The sequence below is a fragment of the Aotus nancymaae genome, unplaced genomic scaffold, assembly GCF_030222135.1.
Source record: "Aotus nancymaae isolate 86718 unplaced genomic scaffold, 86718_ANA_hifiasm-v0.15.2.pri h1tg000032l_0, whole genome shotgun sequence".
Classification (NCBI taxonomy): domain Eukaryota; kingdom Metazoa; phylum Chordata; class Mammalia; order Primates; family Aotidae; genus Aotus; species Aotus nancymaae.
Window position 1 is genome coordinate 2,835,829 of NW_026988445.1, and position 16,896 is coordinate 2,852,724.

A 16,896-nucleotide genomic window follows, 5' to 3' on the forward strand; every position below is an offset into this window, starting at 1 on the left:
AACACTATGAGTTCCCAGCTCTCCCACAGATCACTAGATGCTATTTGTCTTGGCAAGGCTGGCCCCTTGTCACTCCTGTCTCGCCTGCGATACCACTTCCTCAGACGGTCCTTGGCCACCCCCTGATCTAAAGTATCCCCTAGTCACGCTCTCTCCTAACCTTTTGTTCCATTTAAAAAAATCTTTCTCCCTTGAATTTATGCTCCTATTAATAGGGTTTTCACTTCCAGCTTTCCAGCAAGTGTGAGACATGATACAGAGCCTGGAGCTCAGGGTCGCACACCCCAAAGCTACCCTTTAGTAGGAGTGTCCTAGTGTGAATGGCAGTTTTGCGGCTGAAACCCACACAAAGAGGAACAGGGACGTGGCAGGAGGACTACCTCTGTGCCTGCCTATCCAGACCCTCTTTGGACTGCAGTTTTCCATTTTTGCCACAGCACTTCCTGCTAGCTGAATTTATTTCATTTGTTCACTTTTGAATGTCCCTCCCACTAGGACACAAGCTCTATGGGGACAGGGATGGTGCCTGTCTCATTTACCATGTACTCCTGAAGTTAGCACAGATGGTACGCTGTATTTAAGTGAATGAATGCCTTGCAATGATGTGATCTGATAAGGTGATATATCTATTCTAGAAGCTTTAAGAAGGATTCATTCTCTTTGTGGGAAGGTCAAACAGGTCAGCCCAGGGAAGTACAACTGGCTTTAAAGAACCTGAAGTCCTTTTCATTGTTTTCTTCCAATGGACTGTGCTGAAAAGCAAATGCTCAGAACAGTCAATGAAGGAAAATATGACTTTTTCCTCCTCAATTTTCTTTGTTCCTGACCCCTTTAACATAGCTAGGAAAGGCCACTGCAATACCATGGACACTGGTAAACACACATTAAACTAGTCCCTTGAATGATTTCAAAACATAAACTGGAATTTGATGAAAGAAATAAAAGAAGAAGAATGTGACAAGAGAAGAAACACAACACTTCAAGCTGAACACCGACTGGACTGACTGGCAGTGTAGGCTGGTTTTTTATAACATCACATAGAGTTCTCTAGTTACAGCAGAAAACTATGTTTGGCTTGGCAAAAGAAGAAAAAGATATATTCTTCTCTCCGCAAAGAACAGAGGCCTCTCCAGGAACAAGTTTCTGGTCTCTTTTCAGCTGATAAGCATGGTGCATGTGGAGCTGGGTGCCTGGAGTTGGGCATCTATGTCGATTTGCCCAGAGCGGCCTGAGACTCACCCATTCCAGTGGAAAGCTCACTGTTTCTTTTGGCACAAAGTCAGTGGGCTGAACTAAAGTCTGGTCATTTTTTGGTTTTCTGTTGTTTTATTTTCAGTTTAGTGTGTGGCAATCCAAGGAAAAGAGTTAAAAGCCAGATGAAAATGGGAGGAGGAAAAGCTACAACAATCAATTATTCCCAGGGGAAAAAATATCTATCTGGAAGTAAGAAGAGAAAATAGATATATACCAAAGAGAAAAGCATTTGCAGAGAAACAGCACTGCAGGAAGAAGGAGAGGGGAACAAAATCGTCAGGACAAAGCCCATCTTCTGGCTCCCCTTTGCCCTGGGGAAAAGGACGTGGAGTAGGCCAGTCCCCTTACCTCCTCTGCGGTGACCATGGCAATCACATTCACTCCCTGCTCCCACACCATCTGCCAGAAGTCGTGGCACGTGTGTGGCAGGGGCCCCTGAGTGGCTATGTAGTGCCATTCTGCCCCGCCAACCACCACCTGAAAACCAAGGAAAGCGTCAGTAAATAAACCCCAAGTCTGGGACAGCATTGCCTACTGACCACCTGTCCATCTGTATACACCTTAAATCCTTGGATATTTTTTGGGCCAAATGAATTAGTTCAATTAACAGAAACCCTGAGATTATAGAGGCTAGTGACACAGCCTCACATGAAAAGACTTTTTGCCACTCATGTCTATTAATATATCTACCTGATCGTTTTTTTGTGACAGAGTCTCACTCTGTTGCCCAGGCAGGAGTGCAGTGGCATGATCTCGGCTCACTGCAACCTCTGCCTCCCGGGTTCAAGTGATTCTCCTTCCTCAGCCTCTCGAGGAGCTGGGATTACAGGCACCTGCCATCATGCCTGGCTAATTTTTGTATTTTTAGTAGAGACAGGGTTTCACCATGTTGGCCAGGCTGGTCTTGAACTCCTGACCTCAGGTGATCCACCCACCTCGGCCTCCCAAAGTGCTGGGATGACTGGAGCGAGCCACCACGCCTGGCCTTAAAATGATCTCGGTTTGCAAATCACAGTATATACAAACTAGTGCCTATTAAAAACACATACACATAGACACATGTATATATGCATGTATATGAACATGTATACCTTAGGATTTGTTACAGAAATAATAGTTATGCTTACTATGTGCGATGTACTCACACTTTCCATTCTTTTCTCTAGTCTAGTCTATTTCATTAACACACACACACACACACACACACACACACACACACACACACCTGGTCATGACCACTAAACTGATTTCACATTCTACCACTGTGTTACAATCCAGTTTGAACAGCAGTACTCCATGGCATCCAATTACACAAAACAAAAAACAAAAAAACGACCACGGAACAACGTCCCTTTTGGAGCACTATCTTTGTCCTGCAGATCTGATATGAAGTGTATCATAAACCTCTGCTGTCACTGCTGCTCTGTGGTGCCGTGCACAGCAGAGATGTTACGAACGCCCTTGTCAACAGCACATATTTTAACCATAACTTCACCTTGGTCGTACCACAGCATCCAACTGAACTACAGAGTCATGACATGACTTCAGATAATAAAATTATTACCCCATGCAGCTCAGGGTGATCAGGAGAAGATAATTCTACAGCTATACATAGTAGCTGCAGAGAACCATAAATAAGAAGTTGTCCTCAAAGTGTTAAAGGTCATGCTGTCAAGGTGAAATAGTGGCCTCTGGAGGAATTCTTTCTGTTCTCCCTTCTAGCTCTGTGCCTTAATATTGCAAAGTCAGGCTCCTTCTACATCTACGCAATGCAGATCTCTGGAGAGTTCAAAAAGCAATGAAGTGATCACTGTTCGAAACTTTTTTCCCTCATTTATTTTATAAAACTGTATGCTAACTTAATTCAAACAAAACAATGTAAGTTATTGTCTCATTACACAAGACATGTTTAGGTCAAAGCTGGCAAGAAAAATCCATTTTCCAAATACTGGTGGGAGATAACATTCATATATTTGCTGGCTAGGAGTTTGGTTTATCTGTGGAATTGTGTTTTAAACATTAGCCTCTCTGGCACCCAACATATAGGAACCATAAATACTTCCAGAGAATGTTGCTGCCTGGGGCCTTTCAGCATATTCCAAGTATTGGCAGGAGGGTATTAAAAACTGCATTAAAAACACAACGAGCAGTGCTACTGAGGTAGATTTCACAGATGTGATTCCACCTCTGGAGCAAATAAATCTCTGTTCTGTGTTAATGGCTGCTTGGAACCCAGGGGGGAAAACATTGGCAAAATATACAACTCTATTCCAAAACACTGGGACAAGTTCTTGCAAGCTCATGGGTCTATTAAATGCACCCATGTCTAACCGGGATCCACAGGATGAAATGCGGGCCGCAGAGAATACCAAGGAAGGGAATGCTTCTCAGTTAATGATACCCAATGGGCACAGTTTATATAAAGTGATGGCTTTTTTTTCAGAGAGCAGATGGAAAATGGTGGAAGAGATCTGGCCAAAAGAAGAAGGTAATACACTATTGCTATGCAAGATTTTCACAGACACTCTATCAAGAAGCAGCTGTGTGATCTGCATCTTTCTTTAAATACGTTACTTTGGTCACTGTTTCATAATCTAAACTAAGCCCATGAAACACACCATTGCCAGTTTATTTAAGAGTTTTCTAGAGTCCAATTTTTACTTCTCACTCTAGAAAAAACCAGACTAAAAATTAGCAATATGATCTATGATAGTTGCTCTTTTATATTTCTTTTGACAGTACTTTCTAATTATTAAAAAATATGGTTATCTGTGTATATTAATAAAAAATGCTATATGCCCAACCACGCTACACTTTTCACATTCCGTATCAAAACTAGTTAAAACTGATACACAAGCTAGATACCTAACTAGCCTTTAGAAGCTCAAAGGAACCTATTAATAATTCTACTACAAGTAAAAAGTACAATGAGGAAAGCAAGTAATTCTAGACAAGGCTGGAAACCGGTTTCCAAGGCTACTGATTACAACTATTAATTGAACCTTGTGTTATTCAACAATATCCTACAACAATGGTTTTAACATTAATAGATGAATAAATTCTCCTACTTAAGAGTTCAGAGCAAATGGTGACATTTGAAATAAGTGTCCTCTGTGAATAGGGACACTGATGAAGGTAAGCTATTTAGGAAATATTTAACTATATGTACACACATATCCATAACTCAAACTTTTAACTGCAGAACTGATAAACTATGTAATACTGACATATAAAGGTTTGAAGTATTTGAAATGGTAATAAAAATTTGGTAACACAAATTAATTGACTAATGTGGCAATTCTTTCAAGATTCAACATTAACCACACTTTTATATTTTAGGTGAAAATCTCTCCACTCTTTTAAATGCCATGCAATAATAAGACTTGTGCTATAAAATGCATAACCTGTATATTATAAGGGAGAGACAATAGTTTGTTGTTATTGAACATAAAACGTTAATGTCAGTAATGCAATACCGGTTACTTTCAAAGTCTCCATCACTTGCTAATTACAAACTGAAAAGGATACTCTTCAGTTTTTCCTGTGAGTACAGAGAGAGTTATAGCCCACAGAGAGAAGGAAAAGTTAAAGCCTCTGTAATGAGCAGGCTTCAGAAATCGCTGACCTGAGGTTTTCCTGAGGCTGCTAGACTTCCTTCTCTCTGCAGTGATAGACATGCCCTTCCACTTGACTAAGAAACGCACAGGAGTTCAAAAACACTCCCTGAGGGTCTGGGGACAAGCCAAAAGGCACAGTTGCAGCCCACACGTTTTCTTGTCCCTGCATTTTTACCTTTAACCCAGCTATCTTTAAGAAACCTTCTAACAGGCTGCCTTCTTACCTTGATGTGGGAGGCGTTAATGTATCCTGTGTTATTTTCTTTGGTTGGTATCAGCTCTACTCGATTCTCCTCATAGGGGACAACTTCACGGATTCGGCTGCGCTCGGCATTTTCTGGCAGAGCCGCTGTGCTGAAAATGCCATTCGCTTTTTTCTTTGGAATTTGCTCATATTCTGTGAACACCATTCCCTCTTCTAGTTTCTTCTTCAGAGTTCTGAACTGCAACAGAAATTGATCTTCAGCTCTCTAAATTATCCAAAAACTCAATGAATCGGGCCGGGCGCGGTGGCTCACGCCTGTAATCCCAGCACTTTGGGAGGCTGAGGTGGGTGGATCACGAGGTCAAGAGATCGAGACCATCCTGGTCAACATGGTGAAACCCCGTCTCTACTAAAAATACAAAAAATTAGCTGGGCATGGTGGTGCGTGCCTGTAATCCCAGCTACTCAGGAGGCTGAGGCAGGAGAAATGCCTGAACCCAGGAGGTGGAGGTTACGGTGAGCCGAGATCGCGCCATTTGCACTCCAGCCTGGGTAACAAGAGCGAAACTCCGTCTCAAAAAAAAAAAAAAAAAAAAAAACTCAATGAATCAACCAAATTTCTTCTTTTTTTTTTTTTTTTTGTCACGGGGCTGGAGTGCAATGGTAGGGCCTCAGCTCACTGCAACCTCCACCTCCCAGGTTCAAGCGAATCTCCTGCCTCAGCCTCCCCAGTAGCTGGGATTACAGGCATGCACCACCACGCCTGGCTAATTTTTTGTATTTTTAGTAGAGATGGGGTTTCTCCATGTTGGTCAGGCTGGTCTCGAACTCCCGACTTCAGGTGATTCACCCACCTCAGCCTCCCAAAGTACTGGGATTATAGGCGTGAGCACTGCACCCGGCAACAACCAAATTTCTTTCTTTTTTTTTTTTTTGAGATGGAGTTTCGCTCTTGTTACCCAGGCTGGAGTGCAATGGTGCGATCTCGGCTCACCGCAACCCCCACCTCCTGAGTTCAAGCAATTCTCCTGCCTCAGCCTCCCGAGTAGCTGGGACTACAGGCGCGTGCCACCATGTCCAGCTAATTTTTGTATTTTTAGTAGTAACAGGGTTTCACCTTGTTGACCAGGATGGTCTTGATCTCTTGACCTCGTGATCCACCCGCCTCGGCCTCCCAAAGTGCTGGGATTATAGGCATGAGGCACCGTGCCCGGACCCCAAATTTCTTTAAATATTTACAGTGATTGTGTTAATATGAGATTTCAAGTTGTATAATCAATACTTGGTTAGTTCGTCTCATTATTAACCATATTGATAGTTTCCCTTATCTAACAACCATTTTCCTTCTTACTCATACTGCAGGTAGAACAAATCTGCAAGAACTAGCAAGAGTTGAAATTCAGAAATCAAAATTTTTGCCAATAATGCTCTGTTCAAAGTCCTAATGATAAAGAGACTGTTAATCTTAATTATCCAACATCCTTTTCTCCACATATGTAGCTGTTTTTAACATGATACTGGTCCATAATTCTATAGCTCTGAAAATTAAATCTCTTTTTTCCTCCCCACTGGCCAAACTACTAATAACAATAACATGCTATTAATTGGGTTAAATGATTCCTCTAAAGTCCCTTCTGGGTCTAAAAACATCCTAATTCTGGATACATACTGGCAGAAATCTAACACCCTAATGTTACTAGTATTCTATTACATTTATACAACCTGTTTCTTAACCTTCTGACAGCAATTTCAGGAACTAAGGATACACCTTTTTTCACGTCTAAAACACTACCATGCAGCTGTTTTCTGCTTTTCGAAACCAATGTTCTCACAATGTGTTATCCAGACAATTATAAATCAGCCTCATTTTATGGTCATACGAGGGGACAGCATTTTTAAAGAACTCTATAAATGCTTGGATATGAGAGTCATGTCTTTTGAGGGGAAACATGGATGGAGCTGGCTGCTATTATCCTTAGCAAGCTAGCACAGGAACAGACCAAATACCACATGTTCTCACTTACAAGTGGGACCTAAATGATAAGACCTTATGAACACAAAGAAGGAAACAACAGACACTGGGGTACTTGAGGATGGAGGGTGGGAGGAGGGAGGGGAGCAGAAAAGATAACCATGGGGTACTGGGCTTAATACCTGGCTGATAAAATAATACGTACAACAAACCCCTGTGCCATACCTGTGTCATAAACCTTCACATGTGCCCCAAAACGAAAATAAAGTTTTTTTAAAATTAAGAATAAAAATAAATGCTTGGATAAAATAATTGCTTCCTAAGAAATGGCAATCGCTCACAAAAATCACAGAAATTGAGAGCTACTGCAAGTGGTTCACTTGTGCTTTACAAAAAAGGAAGCAGGCTTAAAGAAATTGAGTGACTTGACCAAGTCATACGGCATGTTAGGGGCTGCTGGTTTTAGGCAACCATTGATCCGCCAACCTGACAAAGCAGGAAGACCGGAGGAGAGAAACATGAGATGCTGGAAGGGACTGATTTAATGCAACACAGCTATACCTGATCTTCCTAATCTCAGATTGAAGAACGAATGCATCACACAAACCTCAGTGCTGGCATGTCTGGGCAAGGACGGTGTTTTGGGATCCTAAGACCGCAGAGAATGAATCACGTTTGACAAGCCTGCCACTTACCCTCTCGTCCATGGGAACCCGGGTGGCATCAACTCGATTCTCTTCCCGCCCTGAGACTCGAGCCACCGAGAGCCCATTCAATGCTGCCAACATCAGCGGCCTCTTCTGTGCCTCCAGGCCTGCCATCTTCTGCTTCTCCAGATTCTTGAGGCAAGAAAAGGCATGTTCTCATTGTTTATAATACTAGTAGAATGTTGGAATGTGTTTTAATCTCCCCAAATCTGTAACTCCCCAGCCAAGGAATGCAGACAATCACCATTAGTAGGGCGAATTCAAACACAACCTTCCCACTATTCCCACTAGACCCCGGGAAGCCAGTTGCTACAGGACTCCTGAGCTTTTATTCTTAATTAACTCCTTAGCTAGATAGACCAATAAATAAGGAAAAAAGACTCCCTAAAAATACACCCTGCCATAGGGCAAAAAAAAAAAAAAAGGTTACGTGCAGACACTTTAGAAAGATAATGGCTGAAGGACAACGGGACAAGGCAAAGAGAAACAGGTTTATCTGAATCATCTAATCCAATTACAGTGATGGACCTTTTGCACAGATGGAATGGAGCAAAACTTGTAAAACGGTTTGTTGCTGTTGACTGAGAGATCCATACACATATATTTTGTAGAGAAAAATCTTCCTAAGTTTCCGTCTTAAGGGGCTAATGCTGAGGATGTTAATTCTATATTTAATCTCTGGTCCTTGGAGTACCTATGAGTGGTGTCATTCCCAGAATTGAAAGCTGATGTAGTTTAGCCAGCTCACTAACACCAAAGCCTGGCTGGGGTCATTTAAGACGATCCACCAGGCATTACCCTTCAGCTTCACACAGAGGGTCCACAATAACAGAGGTTGTGACTCCCAGCACAGATGGTGGGACATCACCGCATGCTGCCGAGCTATGGAGGAACACGGACTCGGGAACTGCGCAGACCACTTAGGGAAAAGTTTTGATGTTTACACCTGGCCCTGGTTTGTGGCTTTTTGATTTCCATCCTCTGTGCCCTCGCCTCTACACTGAAATTGGATCGGTCAGGCCTGGTTTTTAGCTTCCTGCTGCGCTTCTTGAGGTCCTTGAAACTGACTGAGTATGAAAAAGCTCTCTTTACACTCACTTCAAGCAAGCCATGAAGGGCCTTTCCTAAAAGTAACTGTGTCTTGGAAGTTAAGGGAAGAACACAGGCACTTCTCATAGAAGCAGATGAGTTGTGCAGAGTTTAAGATCTTGATTCACACTTATAGACAACCAATTTGCAGATTCATTTAATTGCCACAGATGAAGAGCCATTGAATCCCTGGTTTCTTTTCAAGCCTTGGGAGACTTTTTTCCTTATTCTCTGATCTATAAATTCACTCCCCAAGAAGATGTCTTGACGGAGTCATCACACAGGGTTATGAATTGTTCTAATTGCGGGTGGCGGGGAACTGCATTACACCCTTCCATGTGTCTCTACAGTGTCACCTACAATCTGAATGAAGCCTGTGTTAGTGACACTGACAACAGGATGCTTGTCCTGGTGATGGCCAACCCATCAGACAAACCAAAGGAGCATCTCAGAGGAGGTTACTGTGAGAAAGTGAGAGAAGTACTGTGAAAGGAAAATACCTTGGGCCCCAATTCACTAAGCTGAAAGGAAAACTCAAGCTGGGAACTGTTGGGCAAACCTGCCTCCCGTTCTATTCAAAGTCACCCCTCTGCTCGCTGAGATAAAAGCATATCTGACTGCCTCCTTTGGAGAGGCAAATCAGAAACAAAAGAATGTAACCATTTGTCTCTCACCTACCTGTGACGGGGAAGCCCCTCCCTACTTCAAGTCTCGCTGCCTTTGCTTCAAGCTGTCCCGCCTTTCCAGACCAAACCAACGTACTTCTTACATTGACTCATGTCTCATGTCTCCCTAAAATGTATAAAACCAAGCTGTGCCCCGACCGTCAGGACCTCCTGAGGCTGTGCCACAAGTGTATACCCTCAACCTTGGCAAAGTAAACTTTCTATGTTAACTGAGACTGTCTCAGATTTTCTGGGTTTACGGTATTCAGGGACTTACCGCCAAAAGATGTAATATTCTTTCAAATGGCCCTGGTCTCTCAATTCTTGGGAACCCCCTGGGGGAAGATTCTGGATTAAAATGTTTAGGGCTTTGTTTGCTTGCTTCTAGTTTTGAGGAGAAAGAGTTTTTCCTTTTTAAATTTCTGTCACCCCTTTCACTTGGGAATCTATTTCACTGCTCTCCAAAGTTTTGAGAAAGCTATAGTTCTGGAACATGGGTCCTGAGCTCCTCTCAGCAGTCCTGCTTTCTTTCCACTTTGCACTGTAAGGCGACCCTAACCGGGTCTAAGACAAAAATTAATTAATTAGTCTTACTTGAAAAAGGATTATTACTCAGTGATAAATCAAACTATGTCTCTTTGCTCCTTCTCACTCACCCTATCAGCTTGTTACCAGACATACAAAATAGGAATAATTCAAAAGATCTGATCTGGCCTGTTCTTCTCAGTGTATCAACTTCTGGCTAGGGGATTCCAAAGCAGGGAAGTGCCTTCAAGGAAGCAGTAGGAGCCAAAATGAGGAGCCACAAAAGCTGCGGAACTATCCATCAAATAGACAAGCACTGCAGGAGAGCTGCCCAGAGGGCAAATTCTCACCATACCTGCACCTGCACACCCCCACCCGCCCCCTAGTTTTCTTTTGCTAAAAGTTTCTCATTGTGTTCTATCAAGAGGGCCCTTAGAATGGCCCTCACCTCTCAGGAATTCCCATCAAGCTTGCAAAAGCTGCCTATTGTGAGGAGAGCAGAGAAGCATCTGACCCGTGGGGATGCTGCTTAGGTTATGGGGTGAGTTTCCGCATTACAAACAAAACAGATGGAGACTCATCTTGGGCTCAGAGCCACTGGCACTGTCACCCTTGCCTGGCCTTCTGGCTTACTGAAGAAGCTCCTAATCCTCCTCTAAGGTCTGCTGGTGTCCTTGAGCTCCTGAGTGTAGCCGATTTGGAAAAAAAATATTTCAACAGGGAAAATGAAGTAGAAATGGGGTAATTATTTCTTGAAGTAAAGGTTAATGGATAAAATTTGCTAGTCATTATTACCCACATGAATGGAATGGAAAAGTATCTGGAGAAAAAAAAAAGTGAAAAACCCCTTGTTCTTTTATGATAATGCAAGGAGCTCTAAGGAGGAGACCAGTGCCAAGATTTCGGCTACAGGCTATTTGTTTAATACGGGTAACAAAAGAAGAGGATGGGTACAACCAAAATGAGGTCATGAGACCATGTGGACATCATTAAGTATCGAGCTGGCAGGGGAAATAGCTAAATTAAATGCTTAGGCTGCTAGGTTCTTGATGCTAATGTTGCTTTTAAGTGGTCTGGAAGAAGTATTGAAAAATCCATTTCTACCAATGAATTACTTTCTTCCACACTGGGAAAGCTCTCTCCCAACGGCATCCACCCACACATTTCTTCCATTCCAAGCCAAAGGTTTTCTTTGCTAGAGGCAAAGGTACACCTTGCACAATTTCCTTCTAGGTTTGCAAAAAGTCGTGTCTGTATAAAAAACTCTTAGCACCACTCTAGCGGGGCTGGCCAAATTGAGAATGTTCTTAAGGTTTTCCAAAAGTAACAAGGTTGCTACAGATTCCATTTCTGACCCCGGGAACTGGGCTTCCTGAAATCTTTGGGCCTTGATTGTTCTTTTCAGGTTGAATCCTAATGATGGGTTAGGAAGACCTGGAAATGAAGGTGGTCTAATGGGCTCCATCAAAGCAAATTTTAAGTTACAACTGTCGTGGAGTTCCTAAAATTAGGATTGGCTACCTTATAGTGCAACTTCGGTGAATGAAGAGAAGTCAATCTCGCTTTGATTAGTTCTAATTAATTTTTTTTTTTTTAAGAAAGTGAAAATGTTCATGGGAAGCAGCAATGGAGATTTTTTTAAGTAGCAATAATCCAAACATTTTCTCATTAGTAAGAGCAAATGCACTTCGCTGTTCTACATGTACCTGCATTGTCCTGTTCTGACAACATAACTGTCTCCCCAGATTGTACAATATTTTTTTTTTTAAGCAACGAGGTCTAGTTCTGCCATCCAGGCTGGAGTGCAGTGGCACAATCACAACTCACCGAAGCCTTGAATTCCTAGGCTCAAGCGATCCTCCCACCTCAGCCTCCTGATTAGCTAGGATTACAGGCTCCTGCCATCATGCCTGGCTGTTTTTTTGTTTTTGTAGAGATGAGATCTCATTATATTGCCCAGGCTGGCTTCAAGTGATCTTCCTACCTCAGCCTCCCAAGTAGCTGGGACTAGAGGTGTTCACCACTATACCTGGCTCTGTATATATTCTGAAGAAGAGCTATTCGTGTCTACCACTAGGATGGATCTTCAAATGGTAATATGGACGTATATATACATATGTATGTGTGTATTCACATACATGTGTGAATTTTTGATAGAGTAAGTTTGACGGTGGCAATTTTCCCTTCTGTTAGATCTTGATGAATAAAGCAGTCATAATTCATTTCTAGAAAGACTGTTTATACCCTGGCATTCAAAATGCTTTTTATTTAGAATAGTAGTAAAAATGGAAAAAGAAAAAGGAAATAATGATGGAATACCAGACCAAGAGAATTTCTTGGACTTTTCTGAACACTTTAACCAACTTGAATTGTTGGAAACACATGGACACCTTATTCCTACCGGTACTCAAAGTCTTTGGGTAGGCAATTCTGATGAAGTCGAGGAGCAAGATGAAAAAAAGGAAGAGTGGTATCAACTGCAACACAAAAAATGGAAAAAGACCCAGCAAGTTGCTTCTTTGGGCTGCTGAAAAAAATCAGCCTACTACAGTGCGGAGACTACTTTCTGAAAAGGCCACTCAGGTGAACACCAGGGATGAAGAGGAGTATACCATTCTTCATCGCACAGCCTACAGTGGACACTTAGATATTGTCCGGGAGCTCATTGCACAGGGCGCACATGTTCATGCAGTGACTGTGGATGGCTGGACGCTCCCGCACAGTGCTTGTAAGTGGAATAATACCAGAGTGGCTTCTTTCTTCCTGCAGCATGATGCAGATGTCAATGCCCGAACAAAAGGCTCTTGGTCCCCTTGCATCTTGCTGCTGGGAACAGAGACAGCAAGGATACCCTAGAACTCCTCCTGATGAAGCGTTATAGCAAACCAGGGCTGAAAAACAACTTGGAAGAAAGTGCATTTGTTATTGCCAGGAGGACAAGTATCTATCACTACCTCTTTGAGATTGTGGAAAGCTGTACAAATTCTTCACCTCAGTCTTAATAGTTCTAGTAATTTTCTTAAGCACCAGTGCCTCCTTTGTGTGAGATGTAAAGAATTCCCATAATCAAAGTTGACGTCAAACATCTTACTACAAAAATTCAGGGGTACTCGTTATAACTTCTTCCAAGTGAACTGCCTGACTTTGATGTCAAAATGTATTTGAAAGTTGTCTGTATATATCTTTAGTGATTTCTGTGGAGTTTGTGATTTCTATCAGAAATAATTTCAATGTATGTATACTTAAAAACTTGACATGGGTTGTACAGAAACTGATATTTTTGATGCTGATCCAAGAGAAATGTATTTTTAAATATCCCATATCCTGGATCTTTGTTGAGTACTTAGTATATTGACATATTTTTATAAGGTGAGGTAACTCAGAACTTAATTTAAGTCTTAAATATTCTGATACAATTCAGCCATTTTCTATACCTTACCATAGCCAGTTGCTTTCATTTTAAACCAGACCAAGTAACATATTAGTGACTTGAATCTTCATAAGTTAAAGAAAAAAACCACAAAAAACCTAGATCTTTTAGAACATAGACCATTTTCAGGAAAGCAATTAGCTAGGTGTTTGATTCATGAATATTACATACTGCCTCCCTTACCATAATTTACACAGTCTCGTGGATATTCCTACCTCACCCTGGTCACATGATCTTTATGCTAATAGAAAATCACTATGACCTCGTAGACACGCACATAACTATACCTTTGCCCAAGAGATCATAACATATCTGCTATCCACCTGGTTTTACCTGCCTAATCCTACTGATTTGGGCACTGCTCATATAGTCTCTTGAGTTCACAGGAAACGTTGATTTTCTAAGGTCCTCATTTTTACAAACTATACAAAGGCAAAGTGACAGAGGAAAAGGAATTCTAAGAGTAAGGGAATGATTATTATATTGAGGCTAAAACCACAAAGTGGCTCAAGCTTTAAAACAAGAAACACTGTGGATAATGACAAAAAGCCTAAGTAAAAATATTTGAGGAACATAAAGTACAAGTTTTAAACAAACAGACAAAAGGGTAAGTTTAATGGAGAATTATATATCCAATTACTATAATTTTCTTGAATCTGTGTGAAACATCTATTCAAAGAAAGTCTGAATATAAAGCTAGACATATTACAGTCCAGACAATACTGGTGAGCTGTCTTGACTTACAGATCTATACAGAAGGCAGTATAGGGATGCTGCTTTTTAATATCTAACTGGGGGCAGAGGGCAGCTTTCCTTCAAGAAAACAAAACACTAAAAGACATAGAAAGGTGAGCTTCCATAATAGCAGCTCACACAACTGAAGTCTGAGCCTTGAATAAACAGCAAAATGCTGGCTGAGGCACTGGCCATAACAACGTACCAAGTACATCTGTTAGAAGCCACAAATAAGATTGGAAGACTTATTTGAAAGGGCAAAACCTCAATGTTTTCTGTAATAAAGTACCACCTGATTAAATGCTCAATGATTCCTTAAAAACCTACTGCATTCCCCGCATAAGCCTTGCCCCTTGCTCAGTGCCTGAAGCCTGTGCCTTCTGGAAAACGCCCCGGGAGAGGAGGACACTCACCCTGATCATCATCTCTCTCTCTATAATGCTGTCCTCCAGGGAGAACATTTCAGACACAGGTCTCTCCTTCACGGGCTCTTTTTTGACCCGCTCCTTCACGCTTGTCAGGTCGGGTTCAGAGATGGATGGACCGAGAGAGGCCCCGTTGACAGCCGACGGGTCGGCCCGGGACACGCTGATGGCCTTGGCCGGCCCGTGCCTCAGCACCCTGGCTCTGGCCATGGCGGGAGGAAGGCCGGCTTGGTCCTGCCTCAGCGCCCCATTGCTCACACTCTTCCTCGGGCCGGGGTACTCAGGTGGGGGCTTGTTGGGGATGCGGGCCAGGGCCGCCTGCAGCTGGGCGCTGTACTCCATCTTCTCCCGGAGCACGGGGATCTGGGGCACCGATTCTGCAGCCTCCTCCTCCTCCTCCTCCTCGCTCTCGCTGCTGTGGATCAGCATGGTGGCATCAGAGAAGGTCTTCTTGTGGTGATACTGAGGGAGTTGGGGGACCTCGTGGCTGCCCGGCCCCTCCTCGGGGGGCCCCTGCTCCCGGAGCGTGTTGCGGCGCGCCATGGGGAGGTGGAGCGACTTGAGCGTCATGGCTTCCATGCCCCGCACCATGCTGTTCATCACCTCCAGGCTGTGGCGCTTGTTCACCGTGCCGTGGTGCTTGGTGGCTGTGAGGGGCTCGCTCACCTCCTGGAGAGACTGATGCACCACCGGAGAGCTGTCCTCTTGGAAGGTCTTCACCGAGAGCTGCACCTTCCGGGTCACCAGGTCGGGGCTGCTGCCGCTGACGTACTTATGGCGGTGGCTGGCCAGGTCTGGAGTGCTGGTGGCAGGGCGTGGCCGTGGGTAGGGGGGCGGTGGCCTGAAGAGATAGTTCTTGAGCATGTGGGCGGTGCTGTAGTTATGGGTGCCCTGCAGCTGCATGTTGGCCAGCTCGGGGGTGCTCACCGTGTGCAAGATGGCGCTTGCCCCCGGCTTGCTCGGCACCACATGATTCTTTGGGTTCATCTGGTCGGATGGACTGAAAAGTTTGTTGCTGTAGCCCCCCTGTGGCCCATAAGGGACAGTGTAGGGGTGTCTCTCCCGCATCTCGGGTTGGCTGTACACCAGATCCTCTGGCTGGTTGTAGGCATGGGTGTTGATGATGTTGAGGTTTCTCAGAGACTGGCTCTGGCTGTCTGTATGCAGGATCCCCCTCTTCATCTGCCGCATGACCGTCTCATAATCGGGGGTCGGCCTGTAGGAGGGCACGATGATGGCGCTGTGTCGGTGGCTCGGGATGTAGTCGGCCCGCATGATGTCACTCCCAGGGATACTGAGGTTGGAGGACACGGGGGAGGCCTGGATGAAACTTTGCGAGCAGTTGAGGGAGTTGACGCTGTGAACGCTACACACGCTGCCATTGGTGACGGTGCCATTTAAATAATTTAAGTCCAGGCTGTTGTGAGAGTTGCAATACAGGGCTTCTTCATTCCCATGAAAAATGCTGTCTACAAGAAGTCAAGCAAAGGCACGTGAACCTCCACGCCATTCTGCCACAACAATGTACATCCTATACTCATGAGGTGACTTTTAATTTAAATAAGTCATAAAAAATGAAATCCCATGGTCTCCACCAACATATTCTACAGAATAACAAATACTATCTTGGATGAAATGCCAACATACAGAAAGAACACCTTAAAGCATACTGAAAGGAAAAAGCAAACCTAATCAAAGGGCATGCACACACTTGGAGTAAGTGTCGCTTGGGGAAGTTCTCAATTTTGCCATGAGCTTTGAAATCAGGCACCAACAATGGCCAACTGGGGAGACCTGTCCTCTTGTGCAAGGCTTAGCAACAGGACTGAATATTTAGACCAGGAAGTCAAGAACTTTAATAGGGCAAAAGATTTCAGTTACTAAGGACTTAGAGCTGCTCTTCCTGATGGCAATGGAAAAGGCCCCTTCACCCAGGGGACTGCTGGGCATTCTAAAGACACAAAACAAATGATGTAGCCAGGGTGTCAGCACAGCTAGTTGGTCCTGAGCAGCAACAGAGGGCAAAATTAGAATCAAGAGTTCTTTTCGGCAATTCCTAAAATCCCCTCTAGATCTATTTCATCACTTAGGTCAATTCAAGTAAAAATTATAGTTTAAAGAGGTACCTAAAGAGATAAAAAGCAGATTTCTAAAATCAGGCCCATTCTAGGTGTCCGGTGTTCTTACATACACACGCCCCCAGGAAGGCAATCTCTTGCCTTTCTGTGGCCGAGATATATTCATTTTCACACTACAGATTTAAGCATGAGCA

The 16,896-nt window shown here is 43.5% G+C and overlaps 1 protein-coding gene and 1 pseudogene across 1 annotated transcript in view; one reads left to right on the forward strand and one right to left on the reverse strand.

The window, feature by feature from the left end:
* PTPN14 (protein tyrosine phosphatase non-receptor type 14) overlaps window positions 1–16,896 on the reverse strand; it is a 191,116-nt gene that overhangs the window by 13,796 nt on the left and 160,424 nt on the right. The window contains exons 13-16 of the mRNA XM_021677356.2: window positions 14,613–16,093; window positions 7,744–7,887; window positions 5,096–5,314; window positions 1,603–1,731 (exon numbers count right to left, since the gene is read on the reverse strand). Of these exons, the coding sequence (XP_021533031.2) occupies window positions 1,603–1,731; window positions 5,096–5,314; window positions 7,744–7,887; window positions 14,613–16,093 (1,973 nt within the window). The remainder of the gene's footprint in view (window positions 1–1,602; window positions 1,732–5,095; window positions 5,315–7,743; window positions 7,888–14,612; window positions 16,094–16,896) is intronic.
* LOC105722254 (ankyrin repeat domain-containing protein 49-like) lies at window positions 12,320–13,036 on the forward strand (annotated as a pseudogene).